The 17,762-nt window shown below is 36.5% G+C and overlaps 1 protein-coding gene across 1 annotated transcript in view; it reads right to left on the bottom strand.

The window, feature by feature from the left end:
• Positions 1–17,762, bottom strand: part of myo5aa (myosin VAa) — a 160,270-nt gene that overhangs the window by 99,534 nt on the left and 42,974 nt on the right. Inside the window, exons 5-6 of the mRNA XM_056478058.1 lie at positions 15,554–15,710; positions 3,296–3,439 (exon numbers count right to left, since the gene is read on the bottom strand). Of these exons, the coding sequence (XP_056334033.1) occupies positions 3,296–3,439; positions 15,554–15,710 (301 nt within the window). The remainder of the gene's footprint in view (positions 1–3,295; positions 3,440–15,553; positions 15,711–17,762) is intronic.

The following is a 17,762-nucleotide window of genomic DNA, read 5'->3' as shown; positions in this document are numbered from 1 at the left end:
TGATCTTGTCCAATCTTGCTACTCCCAAAGAAAACCTCAATATCTTCATCTTTGGTACCTCCAGCTCTGCCTTTGTCTCTTCTTCAGTGCCACTGTCTCTAAACCAGGGGTGTCTAAACTCGGTCCTGGAGGGCCAGTGTCCCACAGAGTTTAGCTCTAAACTATACAACACAGCTGGTCTCACCACTGTCTTGTACTCCTTCCCCTTAATTCTCGCTGGTATCCTTCTGTCACACATTACTCCTGACACTTTTCTCCACCCATTTCAAGCTACTTGCAATCTCGTTTTCCCTTCTTTTCCACACTCTCCATTACTCTGGACTGTTTACCCCAAGAACTTAAACTCATGTATTCTGTCTTAATGTGACTGACATTCATTCCTCCACTCTGTTAAGCAAACCTCAAATTCTCCAGGTTTTCCTCCAAATGGTCCCTGCTCTTGCTATAGATCACAATGTCATCTGCAAACATTGTTGTCCAAGGGGATTCCTGTCTGACCTCCTTTGTCAACTGGTCTATCACTATAGCAAACAAGAAGGCACTCAGAGCTGAGCCCTGGTGCAATCCCACCTCCACTTTGAACTCTTCTGTCTGCCCTACCACACACCTCACCATTTCTATCCTCGTAGCATACATATCCTGCCCCACACTGACATACTTATTTATTACTTCTGGCTTTCCATACAATACCACAGCTCTTCTCTTGGCACTCTGTCAGACGCTTTCTCCATGTCTATAAAAACATAATGCAGCTCCTTCAAGCCATCACTGTATTTCTCTATCAACATTCTCAGGGCAAGAATTGCATTTGTTGTGCTCTTTCTAGGCACAAAGCCATACTGCTGCTCACAAATATCTACTTCCTTCTATAACCCAGCTTCTATCCCAAACTTTCATTGTATGACTCAACAACTTTTTCCCTTTGTAGTTGCTGCAACTCTGCACATCACCCTTGTTCTTAAAGACTGGCACAAGTACACTTCCCACCATTCCTCAGGCATCTTCTCATTCTCTAAAACCTTGTTGAACAATCGTGTTAGAAAGTTCACTGCAGTCTCTCCTAGACACTTCCATACCTCAACTGACATCCAGACCAAATGCCTTTTCAACCTATTTGACAGCTGTGACCTTATTTTTAAAGAGTTAGATTTGTGATCAGAAGGTCACAGGTGACAATCCCGGCTCTGGCAGGGATTGTCGGTGGTGGGAGTGAATAACCAGAGCTCTCACCAACCGGAATACCATGGCTGAGGTGAGTCCCTTGAGCCCCGGGCTCCACAGCAATGTCTGCCCACTGCTTCAGGAGTGTGTTCACAGTGTGTGTGTGAGTGCACTTGGATGGGTTAAATGCAGAGAACAAATTCAGAGTATGGGTCACCACACTTAGCCACGTCATGACTTTTACAACTTTTTTAATGTTAAAGCCCTTCTGACTTCATCCTTTCTAATTTGTTGTACTTTTGTTGTACTTTCTGCTTACAGTGTTCACCTCTTCTACCCTACGTTTTCTCTCATTCTCCTCATTTATCAGCTCTTCAAAGTACTCCTTCAATCTTCTCTATACATTCTCCCCTCTTGTGAATACCTTACCATTTTATCCTGAATAACTATAACCTGCTGCACATTTTTCCCATTTTGATCGCTCTGTCTTGCTAATCTGTACAAGTCCTTTTCCCATTCCTTTGTTGTCTAACCTAGTGTACAACTCATCACATGCCTTTTGTATGGCTTTAGCCACCTCCCTCTTCACTCTGTGCTGTAAGTCCCTTTCTACTTTCTTCAGTCCTTTCTGAGTGCCACTTCTTCTTAGCTAACCTCTCACACTATATACTATCCTGAAAGTCCTTGTTCCACCACCGCTCCTTGAACATTCTCCTTGAATGAAAAGGATGTGCATGGCTACTACAATTCAGATTATAATCAGTGGGTTTCGGTACAGTGCAGTAATGTACGAATATCATGTTTTGGGCACTTACTCATAAAATCACATAAAAGTTACTTGTTTCAATTCAGTTAATTTCAATCTTATTCTCAAACAGCTACTTTATGACTTTCAAAGACAGAATATAGGATCATTTTGGAAAACAGCATGAAGCAAAAGGTCATAATGTGTTGGGTCTGAGACAACCTTTTTGATTAAAAACTTTTAGGACGATTTAAAAACAAACCAACACACAGTTAATCTGTTTGATAACATCTGGTGGTAATTCTGAAACATAGTAGGCTTTTAGTTTAAGACTCCTAAGAAGAAACCACACATTCATTCAGTATTCCACAGGGGGAATAAGGCTGGCATGGAAAAAAAATCACAGAGAAGGGCAGGAGAAATCAACATTTCCATGTGAAAGCCACTGAGATTTCCATCCTCACTACCGTATGCTGCATTGATTTTTATACATTGATATAATTGCAGTTAAATGAATGTGTCTTGCGCTTCTGAATGTAGACACATTCAAATATTCACAACTCAAAGTATACTGCTGTTTCCTAAGAAATGACTGATTGAGGTTTTAAAAACCATAAACACATTAAGATACAACACACATTAACATACAGTTTCAAAGCTCATATTAAATTTGATAAATGTTTTAGATGGAACAAACCTTGAAGGGGATTGTTTTTTTATATGCTTAATTTATTTTATATGCTTAATACAATTTTCACTCTTAGAAGCCATTCTAAGATTTTTCTGGATTCTTGTTCTCCTTTTTTTTCTGGATTTTGAAATTGTAAAATTAAATAGAACCATTTTATTGTTCTCAAAGGTAATGTTTTAATAACATAAAAAATAATGTTATTTCTCTTATGATTTAATTATATTTGAATTGAATATTTTTTTTTTTCATGTAATATACAGGTAAATGGCAAAAAAGAAAACAAACTATTTTCGAAACTATCATAAATCCTATCTATAAAAAATAAAATTATTTATATATATATATATATATATATATATATATATATATATATATATATATATATATATATATATATATATATATATATATATATATATATATATATATATATATATATATATATATTGTCTGGATTTATGATACTACCTGAACCTAACTTATTAGAGGTACTATAGTATGTAGCATTAGTTGTAGTATTATTTTGAGAAGTACATTTACTGAACGTAGTTTATTTTGATCACAAATTCAAGTTAAACCAAACTCTTAATTTCTCAGGTTGTCTACAAGTAAAAATGTTGTTATGAAATAATAAAATACTCATTAAGTCATGGTAGATTGTGAAAACATAAGCATTGTTATGCATGCTTCACACTCACCTGAAACACCACACGTGATTTCTCCAGCAGATATGTCCTCATGTTAGCACCAATGATGTGATACTTCTTATCAAAGCCGATCTCAATGTATTTTCCAAATCGACTGCTGTTGTCATTCCTGGTGGTCTTGGCGTTACCAATAGACTAGAGATGAGAAAAGAAAAAACATTAACTACACTTAGTATTTTATTAAAATATAAATAAAGACATACAGTTGAAGTCAGAATTATTAGCCCCCTTTTGAAATTTATTTTCTTTTTTTAATATTTCCAAAATTATGTTTAACAGAGCAAGGAAATGTACACAGTATGTCTGATATTTTTTCTTCTGAAGAAAGTCTTTTTTATTTTGGCTAGAATAAAAGCAGTTTTTAATTTATTATGAACCATTTTTGGGTCAAAATTATTAGCCCCTTTGAGCAATTTTTTTTTTTGACCTTCTACAAAACAAACCATCATTATACAATATCTTGCATAATTACCCTATCCTGCCTAGTTAACCTAATTAACCTAGTTAAGCCTTTAAATGTCACTTTAAGCTGTATAGAAGTGTCTTGAAAAATATCTAGTAAAATATTATTTACTGACATCATGCCAAAGATAAAATAAATTAGTAAATAAAAATTAAAACTACTACGCTCAGAAATGTGTTGAAAAACAAATCTTCTCTCTGTTAAACAGAAATTGGGGAAAAAAAATAAACGGGGTCTAATAATTCAGGGGGGCTAATAATTCTGCCTTCAACTGTACATACTTCTTCAACAATTCACAGTTTTTATACAGTTAAGCAGGACATTTAGCAGTGACAATGAGGTTTCTTCTGAATCTGTTGCTTGCTTATTTTGGAAATATCCTTTTGTAAAACTTTTTTTGTTTAGTGTGAAGGCTTTAAATGTCCAAAAGATTTGTGGAGATTTCTCTTTATGTTATAGACAAGTCAAAGGGAAGGGGGTGGGTTACACTGAAGATAAAAAAGTATTCAAGTTTCTGTATAATCCATGTAAATTTGTTGGAAAATAAACCCTATTTTAGAATTTGAAGATTTGAACAAGAATTTGAACTGTGATTAAATATAATTTCAATGTGTAGTAAAGAGAAAGCGGTTAAAACTTATAGAATTTGTGCTTAATATTCTGCATTAAATATCTCTTTATTTCTTTCTGATATATTACTTCAAATTTAATTCCTATTTTCCACATTGTAAAAAAAAAACTCATCGTAAGTAAAATATTTGTGCCTACTGTGTATATTTTTGTGTATATATATATATATACACACACACACAAAATATTTTTTGTCCATAAATATTTAGTCCATAAAAGTCCATAAATATTTAAACAATCGACAAAATTCTAACATTTTTGGCTCTATACACCAACACAATGGATTTGAAATGGAACCAACAAGATGTGCTTTAACTGCAGTTTAAATTATTTGAGGGTATTTACATCCAAATCAGGTGAACGCTCTAGGAATTACAACAGTTTGCATATGTGCCTCTTACTTGTTAAGGGCCCAAAAGTAATTGGACAATTGGCTTCAAAGATGTTCCATGGCCATGGTGTGTGTTATTCCCTCATTATCCCAATTACAAAGAGCAGATAAAAGATCCAGAGTTCATTTCAAGTGTGCTATTTGCAATTAGAATATGTTACTGTCAACTCTCAAGATGACATCCAAAGAGCTATCACTATCGGTCAAGCACTGTTTGGAAAAACCACTGTTTGGAAGATTCTTAAATATAAAGAACACACCAGTGAGCTTAGCAACACAAAAAAAAAAACAGAAGACCATGGAAACAACTGTGGTGCACGACCAAGGAATTCTTTCCCTGGTGAAGAAAACACCCTTTACAACAGTTGGCCAGATCAAGAACACTCTCTAGAAGGTAGGTGTATGTGTGTCAAAGTCAACAATCAAGAGAAGACTACACCAAAGTGAACACAGACGGTTTCACCACAAGATGTAAAGCATTGGTGAGCCTCAAAAACCTGGAAGGCCAGATTAGAGTTCTAAAAAAGCCTTCACAGTGCTGGAACGACATCCTATGGAGAGAAGAGATCTAGATTAACTTGTACCAGAGTGATGGGAAGAGAAGAGTATGGAGAAGGAAAGGAACTGCTCATGATCCTAAGCAGTGAAGCATGGTGGTAGTAGTGTCATGGTTTGGGCATATATGGCTGACAATGGAACTAGTTCTCTTGTATTTATTGATGATGTGACTGCTGACTAAAGCAGCAGGATGAATTCTGAAGTGTTTCAGGCAATATTTTCTGCTCATATTCAGCCAAATCCTTTAGAACTCACTGGATGGTGTTTTTACAGTTCAGATGAAGAATGATCCAAAGCATACTGCAAAAGCAACCAAAGAGTTTTTGAAGGGAAAGAAGTGGAATGTTATGCAATGGCCAAGTCAATCACCTGACCTGTATCTGATTGAGCATGCATTTCACTTGCTGAAGACAAAACTGAAGGGAAAATGCCCCAAGAACAAGCAGGAACTGAAGACAGTTGCTGTAGAGGCCTGGCAGAGCACTACCAGGAATAAAAACCAGTGTCTGGTGATGTCTATGTGTTCCAGACTTCAGGCTGTAATTGACTGCAAAGGATTTTCAAGTGAAAGTTTGATTTATGATTGTTATTCTGTCTTTCTTTTAGCCCCGTAACAAGTCAGAGGCACATATGCAAACTGTTGTAATTCCTACAGCGTTCACCTGATTTGGATTTAAATACCAATACTCAAATTAAAGCTGACAGTATTTACTTTATAAAAAGTTTTTTTGTATTTTGTGAGAGTATACATGTCCACATACAGTAAATATACACAGTACACACGTACATATTATGTAAATACAAACTTGGATACAAATCTTGAAAGCGATAATTCACGATTAATCGTTTGACAGCACTAAAAAAGGAATCTCTATAAAATTTGCACTATATATTTTTTTGCTTTTTTTATACATTGTAATTTATTTGTTGTCATTGCAAAAAACAAAACCATCAACTGGAGTACAAGCTCCATTTCAAGTCCTGGGTTTCTTCATTGTTTTAGTTAGAAGATGATGGGTTAAAAGTGTAAGGAGAACACAGAGAGGTTATTGATTACAAAAGTCAGGGACAGGAAGATCATGTGTGTGGGAGACGACACACAGCGCTGGATCTCTGGGTCAGGAAGCTGATGCTGAACTCCCCTTAGAGCAGAATCCTGCTGAGGAACACTGTCAGAATCAGCAAACAACCCAGACTCTGGAGGATATTCACATATTCACATATTCATTAGGGCCTACAAACAATCTATCCAAGCTTAGATCAGTTGGGATTTTCAGGCAAGACACTGTAGGTGAATGGGGTAAAAGAATTTTCATACTAAACTACATACTGCATGCTATAGCGGTGTCTAATCACAAACTTGCAGGAGAGATTCACAAGTCTTAACAAGTTCTTAATTTGCTTTCATTTATTTAACTCTTGTGTCCTGTTCCAATTGACTACCCTTTCATTATGTTTGGGGCTGTTTTTGCCCCATTGACTTAAATTTTGATGACATTTTTAGATTGCAAAGCCATGAAACCATATAATCATACATTCTTGTGTCACGGTTTATTCTTTATTTTTATTATTATTATTATTATCAGCATTATCTTCGTTGTTGTGTCGTGTTGGAGTTAGTTGATTTATTAATTGATGTTTCTGTTCTTTGAGGTTAACTCTGCCTTGCACCTGTGGCTCATTCTGACTGGCGGCTTTATAAGCGGAAGCTGAGTGTGTGTCGGGGTGGCTTTTTGTTTTCTAGCGCGTCTCTGACTGATCCTCCTGATCTTTGCTCTCTTGAGAGTATGACCCATACTTGTTGAGAATCTCAATGTATCTTGTCTTGATGAAGGTCCAAGACTTCTGTGCACATCTTGTGCAGCCGCTGCTGAGTAGCCATGCTGGGTTGTTGCCGTTTATCTGATTCATTGTTGATCTATGCTTTCTCTATGGTTTATCTATGTTTTATGTTCTCTGTATGTCTGTTTGTTTAAGTAATTATTTTGATTGATTTAATATTGGTTATTTAATTATCTATATTTTTGTTTCCAATTTATTTTGATAGGACACCTATTTTCTGGTCTCTAAGTAAATAGAGAATTGTACTTCTGAGTTGCGTGACCTTTTATGTTGCTAACCCCTTCCCTAGACGAGCCTTAAAAAAAATTGGGGTTCGTAACACTTGATTGTTGGTGGTTTTCCCTGTTGGGAAGAGGTAAAATGTGTCATTTGTACTGTTGATCATCAGTTGGCAGCATTATTCACTTAGATAGGCCTGGGCAAAAAAGTTATATAGAGGAACACAGCAGATTATAGAGTGTGTGCATAAAAACACTTACTATTTTTACTGTGTTCCGAGAGCTGAGCTGCTTATTTTGATTTTCTCAGACATATCAATGTAAGTGTGCAAAGGTCTCTCTCTTTCTCTCTCTCTCTCTCTCTCTCTCTCTCTCTCTCTCTCTCTCTCTCACACACACACACACACACACACACACACACACACACACACACACACACACACACCTACCCACACACAATAATACACAAAACTAAGCTTTTTTTTTTTTTTGCACTGCATCTGATGATCAAAAGTAGAAATTAATAATGTACACATTGACTATTTATTTTATACATTTGATATAATTTAGTCATTCATATGTAATTATTTTTCTAACTTTAATTACACAGTAAAAATTCTAGGTTCCAAAATATTCCTTCGTGTTGTAAGAATTCTGTTGTTTCATCTCAATTTAAATACGTAGTTTGAACAAGTAGCAAAAGTAAAATTCATGACAAAAGTTAGATTAAAATTGTGGAAATATAAAACAAATCATAATGAAATGCAATAATGTGTATTTTATACAGCGCAATTTTCGTGTATAGTCACACACCCAAATTGCTTAACAACCATGGCGGGGGTGGTTTCTTTACACCACCACTAGTATGCAGCATCTACTTGGATGATGCGACGGCAGCTCCAAAACAATGGCACCAGCGCACTCACCATACACCAGCTATTGGTGGAGTGGACAGACAGTGATAGAGCCAATTCCGTGGATGGGGATGATTATAGAGGCCATGGTGAGTAAGGGCCTGTGGCGAGGGGGCAGGGCCAAGAGCCGTGGGAACAAAACAAGGCTGGCCGCAGATGAGAAACACATGTGGTGCACATGGCTCAAATCCTACGGAAGAAGCTCTGGACTATAAGAGGAGGAACGATGGCAGAGGAGGACGAGAGAAGACCGGGCCCGGACGCTTTTACTTTGAGTTGTCGGTTCTTCGCCTCCTTCTTCCCAATGACTAGGTGGTCAAAAAAGATCATAACAGTGGTGCTGAAATCCCGGAGAAGGAGGGATATGTTGTCCAGTGGCTCTCGCCGCTGAGAGGGAGGGTGAGTGTTCGGGAGTTAACAAAAGTGGGGGAGAAACCCATTCGTCTGGCGAGGAAAGGATCTGCCTGCTGCCAGTTCCCAGCATGGAAAGAAGCAGAGGACGCAGGGCTCACCACCAGAGGGGCAAGTGCTGAAGGGAGCCATCCCAAAGAGGCCGGGGGGGTCGCCGCGATCCACCATGATGCCAAAGCCTGCTTTCGTCCACCGAAGTGGGAGCGGAGCAGAACACCAGAAATGCTGCCAGCCAGGAGAACCGCCGCCGGACACCATAAGACGGACGGGTGGATAGGTTCCTCCACAGGGCTCCCAACAAATCATCAGATCTCTTAGCTGGTGGAGGAATGAGTGTCAGCGTGTCTGGAGAACTGAGCCCCAATTTATTTATTTATTTTTTTTGCCTTTCTCCCCTCTCTGAGTCTACTCTGTCTTTCCTACTGTTTTTCCATCTCCTTTTCTCGCGGCCCGTCTCATGGGTCTCGCAGGTGCTGAGCCACGGGGTGCACCTGGCCTGTGATGGGAGATGGGGTATGTGGTGAGGGGGCGGGGCCAAAAGCCGTGGGAATGAAAATAATCCCTCAGAAGAAGCTCTGGATTACAAGAGGAGGTATGATGGCAAAGGAAGATGAGAGAGGACCAGGCCCGGACGCTTTTACTTTTACATTCAGTTTGTCGGTTCTCCGCCTCCTTCTTCCCGATGGAAATTTGGCCAGGACATTAGCGTTACACCCCTACTCTTTACGAGAAGTGCCATGGGATGTTTAACGACCACAGAGAGTCAGAACCTTAGTTTAACGTCTTATCCGAAAGACGGAGCTCACTGAGAGTATAGTGTCCCCTTTACTTTACAGGGGCATTAGGACTCAAACAAAACGCAGGTTGAGCGCTCCCTGCTGGCCTCACTAGCACCACTTCAAACAACAACCTAGTTTCCCATGTGGTCTCCCATCTAGGTACTGACTAGGCTCAGCCCTGCTTAGCTTCAGTGAGTAACCAGTCTGCTGCAGGGTAATACGGCTGTGAAATATAGAACACTTTTAAAATGAATGATTACAGGCCCAACATAAAATATTACTAAATATAAACTAAATATAAACTAAAAATAAACGTTCCCTCCATGCTGCTATCATTGTTTAGTGTAATATTGCACTCATTCAAATGATGAAAAATTTTTACTGTAAACAATCCATTTTGCGACGTCAAAAAACAAATGATAGACTTTTTGTTTTGTCAGTTCGATATACAGTTATAGTCAGAATTATTAACCCCCTTGAATTATTAGCCCCCCTGTTTATTTTTTTCCCTAATTTCTGTTTAACAGAGAGAAGATATCTAGAACACATTTCTAGACATAATAGTTTTAATAACTCATTTCTAAAACTGATTTATTTTATCTTTGCCATGATGACAGTAAATAATATTTGACTAGATATTTTAAGGCCCTTCTATACAGCTTAAAGTGACATTTAAAGGCTTAACTAGGTTAATTAGGTTAACTAGGCAGGTTAGGGTAATTAGGCAAGCTATTGTATAACCATGGTTTGTTCTGTAGACTATAGAAAAAATATATAGCTTAAAGGGGCTAATAATATTGTCCTTAAAATGGTGTTTAAAAAAATTTGAAACTGATTTTATCCTAGCCAAAATAAAACAAATAAGACTTTCTCCAGAAGAAAAAATATTATCAGATATACTGTAACATTTTTTTTTTTGCTTTGCTAAACATTATTTGGTAAATATTTAAAAAAGAAAAAAAATCAAAGGGGGGCTAATAATTCTGACTTCGACTTTATATTGTCATATTGCAAAGTCCTATGTCTGTAGATACGGTCAACAGCCAGACAAAATGCATTTTCACATTTTTTTGTAGGTTAAAATATATACACTCAGAAAATTATGTTTGCTGTTTGTTGAAACGACATTTAAAATGAGCTTTTGGGGGCAACTTAAATGTTTTATTTGCAATCTACCTAAATTTGTAAAAATTTGTAAAACTGCTTTATGCTGTATCAACACAAATTGATTGTGTGGAACACAAATTATGTATGAACATATGCCTCTGAGAAAATCTTCATGAGAAAATCAGAAATGAGAAGTGACTAAAACTGTAAATTTGGTTTCAGTGCTGCTGAAGAGCAGATTTATGGCTCTGTACTGATAAATGGTCAGACAGGTACATATGTTTCCAAAAAAAGGTGGAAAAGTTTGCATACAGACATGCAAGGTAAAGAATAAACAGGAGACTACTAGCATAGTTATGTACCAGTCACCTCAGGAACTGCTTTCTTTTCTTCCTTTACCTTTGACATTCATATCAGCATCCAGATTAACCTAATCAGCATTTGCCCTGTTGTCAACATCAGGTGAACGACCAGCATCAAACTCACCCAACTGGTTTTGCTATGTGTCTTGAAGATCTTCAAAGATCACAGACATATCAAATCATTTAACGCACAGGTAGTTCCAGACAGTTCTGATCACAGTTGAATGTGCTTCTCCCAAACATTAGTAGTTACCACAGGAACTCACACATGCTGCACAGGAAACCGATGAGAACGGTTAATGGCAAACAGCAAAATTAGAAAAAAACTCATCTATTATGCCACAAAATCAAGTTTTAAGAGTTTTTCAAAGCGAGAATATAGTTATTTTAAGGTCAAATTGGCAGTTTATGTATAAGGATATCGCGTCTTTGAAAATTGTGCTTCAGCATATTCCGACTCTGAGCTCCAGGCAGTCAGCAGCAGCTCAATGAACAGCTCGCTGCCGAGAGAAGCTTTACATTGGCCAGACCATCTCAGAACTTGCCGCAGGATCTCAGTGCACTTTGGAACACCTGCAACTCTATGTTGTTAAAACGTGATATACAATTCATCTTATGTCTATCTAGATCTTTTGAACCTATTATTTCTTCTCAGGAGTATTTTTTTGGCAGATCGCAAAATAAATTTTATAATTCACTTTTGACCGTAATATTACTCTGATTCTGCATGTTTGGCTGATTGCTTGCCTTTATTGGAGCTAGAAGAAGAAAAAATAAAGCAGAATGTTCTCGTACCTGTCCCAATATGTATTTTTTTTCTTTTGCAGAATTAAATACTCTACAAATTTAACAGCAAATATTTCTGAAATAGACTATGGCTGCTTTCTCTTCAAAATACAGATCTTATGTGCCCTTGAACTGGTGTTTCATAAGATGTAGCTTTCTAAATGTTTTATTTCATGTGTATAGACTTTAATGCGTTTTTAACAATTGCATTCTACACAAAGCAACAAACGTGGTTTTTTTGCTACATCAATTCCATGAGATAAATTTGCCTAGCCTAATAATTTGATCCAAAAGAGGCATAAATTACACAATTTATTTACCTTAGATGTTCAAAATTATTTGTTATATGGATTTTATTAAAACAGCATGCTAAAACTGAACAGAAAAAAGTATGAAAGCTTACAGTTGATCTTTAACTTGATTAGCCAAGGCACAAAGTCACATATTCCTAAAGCATATTTAATTGATATGGTACTTTTAGTTAGATTTGCATGTTTATTATGAAATGTAAATTGTGAAAATTCTGCTATAGCCCAGCTTTCACAGTATTACAGATAACATTAAGATAAAGCCAACATAAGTGCAGATCCTCCCTCAGAAAGTAGACAAAAGAGACACATTTATACGGCAGGTGAGGAAATGTCTTATCTGTCCACCTGAACTCGCATTTTAAAGAAAACCTATTTTGAAAATCATCATTTGTAAGCTGTTTGGACAGAATTATGTGTAGGTATAGTGCATGCACAGTCATATTGGGGTGATATAAACACAATAAGTCTCTGAGGCCCACCGAATCGTGATGTAGGAGTGCGGTTTCCCCACCCACCGAATTGATTGACAGCCGCATATTAACATGTGTCCATAGTAACGGATATAATCATATCAACAAGACAGAATGTGCGCAAAGCGAAAAGATCTGTTCAGCTCTCTGTGATCATCAATCATCATCAAATGTGATCAAGAATGAGTTTTACAAGTTTAACACATTTTTAAAACAGTGCATGTTTGTAATAAAGACAGTAAAATTGCTGAAATTCATCACCACAGCCGCATGTCAGTACAATTATGAAAAAAGACGCTTCAATCCTGGTTTGTGGATGTTAAATCAGGTTTATTTTGTACATTTACATATCGGATATCCATACAGCAGTGGATATTAACGTATCCTGTTACACTTGCGTGCAGAAACAGTGCAAAATTAAACGCATGCGCTGTCTGTCCGCTGTGTGTGCGTTAACTTTGTAACGACATTGTGCGTGACTCAGCGTTCTCATCAACCCATTAACTCCACAACAAATACATAAAATAATCATTGGGAAAGTTCTTACTGTAGCATTTCTCACAAACGTTACGTCAGATCTGCTTTCTTCATGTCTGTCACTGTTCTGTTTATCTGATGCAAGGCGGAGATTGAGGCACACTCTGACAGGCACGTGGTAAATCTAACATGTTGAAACTGATGAAAATTTGACAAATATTGCACTGCAAAGAGCAAAACTAGTTTGAACTTGCATATGGGCCTACCTTAGCAAATGACCATAGAAAAAAGTGGGATAATCAATGGTTTGCCATGTGTTAAAGGATTTTAATGCACTTTGTGGAGGCAACCACACTCTGCTGCATGTCGTGTGGTTTGTCGCCTCCACACCATGCATTAAAATCCTTTAACGTCATTAAAGAATTGTAATGCACGATAAACCTTTGTGATCTCCAGCAGTTGATCTTTTTCTTGCACAGACATGCTGGATTCACCTGATTTGTTGACAAATGGGTTGCGGATCCATTCCTTGGTAGTTTGTGGGTCCTTCAATGGGCCTTTTCACCTTCGCAAAGAAAATTTCCAAAGACGCCTGTTTCTTACTCATTTCTAGCTTGTGAGTTAATCTTTGGAGTTCAAGAGACAGAGATGTCATTTTTCAAAATAAAATATCATTCATACTCAGATAATAAATAAAACGGAAATAACTAATGATTTCTTGTGTGGCCCGGTGTCATGAGAAATCGAGTCAACCACCCCATGAGAATTGGTTCCACCTATAGGACCCTGATTGATCCTATTGTTTCACTGGAGTTGTATTAGCTATAGTCTGTAGCACATGATTATAAAGTCCAGTATTACGACTATTAATTCTGTGAAATCACATTATAATTTAGTTAATGTAAAATAATGACAATTTCATTTCACAATTACAATGAATTTCATAAGTATTATATAGACCCTTTCATACACTGATGTATAATTAAAGGCATGGGTTATGAAACTGAGCATTTAAATTTCATTCTGTTTAGTAAGCCCAGTTAGCATACAGTTAGGGCCATAAATATTTGGACATCGACACAATTCTAACATTTTTGGCTCTATACAGCAACACAATGGATTTGAAATGAAATAAACTGCAGACTGTCAGCTTTTTGAGGGTATTTACATCCAAATCAGGTGAACGATGTAGGAATTAGAACAGTTTGCATATGTGCCTCCCACTTGTTAAGGGTCCAAAAGTAATTGAACAGAATAATAATCATAAATCAAACTTTAAATACTTGGTATTGAATACACATAGACATCACCAGACGCTGGGTTTCCTTCCTGGTGATTCTCTGCCAGGCCTCTACAGCAACTACAGCAACTTCTACAGTCTTCAGTTTCTGCTTGTTCGTGGGGCATTTTCTTTTCAGTTTTGTCTTCAGCAAGTGAAATGTATTGATGAGACATTCACCTCAGATGACCCATTCCAGGGGGTCTTGAATTTTCACCACACTGGTACCAACTGATCCAGGGTCCTGGCCCAGGGGGTTGGGGAACACTGCCTTACGTAACTAATATCAATATCTGTCTCTTTACATAAGATAACAAATCACATATCACAGCTTGCAATTTAATTGCTTTCATTATTTAACCATATGCACTTAATTTATGGTCAACTTAGCAGTTACTAGTTATTCTTGTGTATTTTTTTGTTAAGAAAACTTTACTTATTAAAATTTTGTCTTCTGTTTGTTGATAATACAGTAAGTGTCTAAGTCAAATGATATCTCACAAATCCTCCAGAGTGGCCAGATGATAAACTCCTTCAAATGTGTAGAATTTTTATTTCAACAGTCTTTGATTGCTATTCATTGTCACAGCACAATTCTGTGACTGGTGCCGCATTTTAAAACAAAGCCAATTTTTACACCATTTTGTATTCTGATTTCTAGATATTTGTTCTTATTGTTTTGTTTAGAAAAGCAATTTTTCTACATAATCTTTAGTTCATATTTTCATTGAGCTTATCAAAATGCATGGATAGCATTGTGAAGCTTACATGGAATACAGCTTTTGAATTCAGCCAAAACAAGCTCTCATAAAAATTTCATAATCATAATTATGCCACCTAACTTCTGTAGCAGCCTACGAGCCTGGAGTTCCCATGATGCTTGTTTATGCTGGAGCTAGCTAATTTCCAAAACATGCTGTCTGTTTTTAAATATCTGAGAACAGCAGAGGTCATATAAGCTTTATGCTAATGCTAAATTTATACAATCTGTGCACTCCTAAACACATACCATTCACTCTCTCTTGAGCCCTTGGGAAATGATGACTACATAGTGAAGGATGAATTTAACGCTCTGTACAAGACCCTTGCTTTCAGCCAGCGAACAGCTTTTAGTCTCTCAGCCCAAAGGGTTTGGCTCTCTTAGATATGAATGTCTGTATTATTAAAGGCCTTCATGAAAACAAACAGCCCAAATCTCAGCACTAGTTTCAGGAAGGCACACACAGATGAAGTGATAGAGGAGAAACTCACCTCCATGATGGGGTTAGATGCCAGAACCTTCTCCTCCACGTTGGCTTCGCTGGCAGATCCACTGACTGTGGCAAAGTAACGCATGGCGTATTTGGCCGAAACCGTTTTTCCCGCTCCAGATTCTCCACTTACAATAATGGACTGATTCCTCTCATCCCTGAAAGATATAAAAAATGATAAAATTAGACAAACAGAAGGAAAAGAGAATATGTTCATGCTACTTTGAAATATTTTTTCCAGGAAAAACATCCGAACATACATCGGAACATCCGAACGTTTGCCAAGCCATGTTATTTTTAATTTGCTTCAGTAAATAAAATACAACAGAGTCATATATATATATATATATATATATATATATATATATATATATATATATATACAGTTAAAGTCAGAATTATTAGCCCCCCATTTTATTTTTTTCCCAATTTCTGTTTAACGGAGAGACAATTTTTATTTTTTCAACACATTTCTAAACACAATTTCTTTAATAACTTATTTCTATTAACTGATTTATTTTATCTTTGCCATGATGACAGTAAATAATATTTTACTAGATATGTTTTCAAGACACTTCTATACAGCTTAAAGTGACATTTAAAGGCTTAACTAGGTTAATTGGGTTAACTAGGCAGGTTAGGGTAATTAGGCAAGTAACTGTATAATGATGGTTTGTTTTGTAGAGTCTCGAAAAAAAAATGGCTTAAATACTTTTGACCTTAAAATGGTTTTTAAAAAAATAAAAACTGCTTTTATTCCAGCGGAAATAAAAACAAATAAGAAGAAAAAATATTATCAGACATACTGTGAAAATGCCCTTCCTCTGTTAAACATCATTTGGGAAATTATTCAAAAAAGAAAACAAATTTGAAGGTGGGGGGGGTTTGGGGGGGGGGGGGGGCAATAATTCTGACTTCCACTGTATATATAGAGAGTCAATATTTTAGTTTCCTAAGACACAAACAGTTCTCAGATTGTACATCTTGTGGGCTATCTCATAAATACAGTTGGATATGGCTATTGTAAGTAAAAGTAAGGCGTGTGAGCTGAGCATATGAATACTGTCTTTTTTTATTTTTAATATGCCTATTCTTTGGACAATAAATAAATAAATTAATTTGCCTGTAAAATGACTGTATATTTTACAGTAAAAATATAAAATACTGTAAATACATGATGAATGATGCTGTAAATGTAAATACAGCCTTTTTGCTGCAATTCATTTACCGTAACTTACGGGTGAACTGTTGCTGGAAAGTTACAGTAGATTCTACAGGAAATTGTTAACAGTGTCGGATACGCGAGGTGTCACTGGCGTGGTACCTTTTTAAAAGGTACATGTTTGTACTTAAAGGGTACATTTTGGTACCTCAAATGTATATATTAGTATCCAAAAAAAATTTAAGAGGAACACTTTTGTACTTTTAAGGTACTAATATGTACCCTTGAGGTATTAATATTAGTTACATTTCAGTTACATTTAGATTAGATTTTAAAGTATTATTACTTGTCTATAAATCACTACATGGCCTCAATACATTACAGATATGCTCACTGAACACAAACCTAATAGATCACTCAAATCTTTAGGATCATATAAACTAGAAATTTCAAGAGTCCAGTCAAAGCAGGGTGAATCGGCTTTCAGCTACTACGCCCCTCACTGCTGGAATCAACTTCCAGAAATGATCAGATGTTCTCCAACATTAGTCACATTCAAATAGACTGAAAACACATCTGTTTAGCTGTGCCTTTACTGAATGAGCACTGTGCTACTGTGCTATCTGACAGATCGCACTATTATGGTTTTCTCTTCTTTTTCATTATTTTATAACCTATTTTTATTTTATTTTTTTAATTATTTTTTATTATTTTATAACCTATTTACAGTTTTATCTGTTTTTTTCTTCTTCATTTTTATTATTTGTTTTATTTTCTTATACTTGTCTATTTTATTCCTGTTTATGTAAAGCACTTTGAATTGCCACTGTGTATAAAATGTGCTATATAAATAAACTTACCTTGCCTAATATGGACCTTTTAGTTACAAATTTGTACCTTTTGAAAAGGTACCACCCCAGTGACAGCTCGCGTACCTTTATTTCTGAAAGTGTACCATCAGTCTGAAGGTTTGAGAACGCAAGACGAAACATAGGGTGTTGTGGTGATTCAAAAATGACAATGGGCACCGATTTGCAATAATCAATCT

This window comes from Danio aesculapii, chromosome 18 (assembly GCF_903798145.1).
Source record: "Danio aesculapii chromosome 18, fDanAes4.1, whole genome shotgun sequence".
Lineage (NCBI taxonomy): Eukaryota > Metazoa > Chordata > Actinopteri > Cypriniformes > Danionidae > Danio > Danio aesculapii.
The sequence above is the reverse complement of the archived record's forward strand: the minus strand, read 5'-3'. Positions and strand labels throughout refer to the sequence as shown.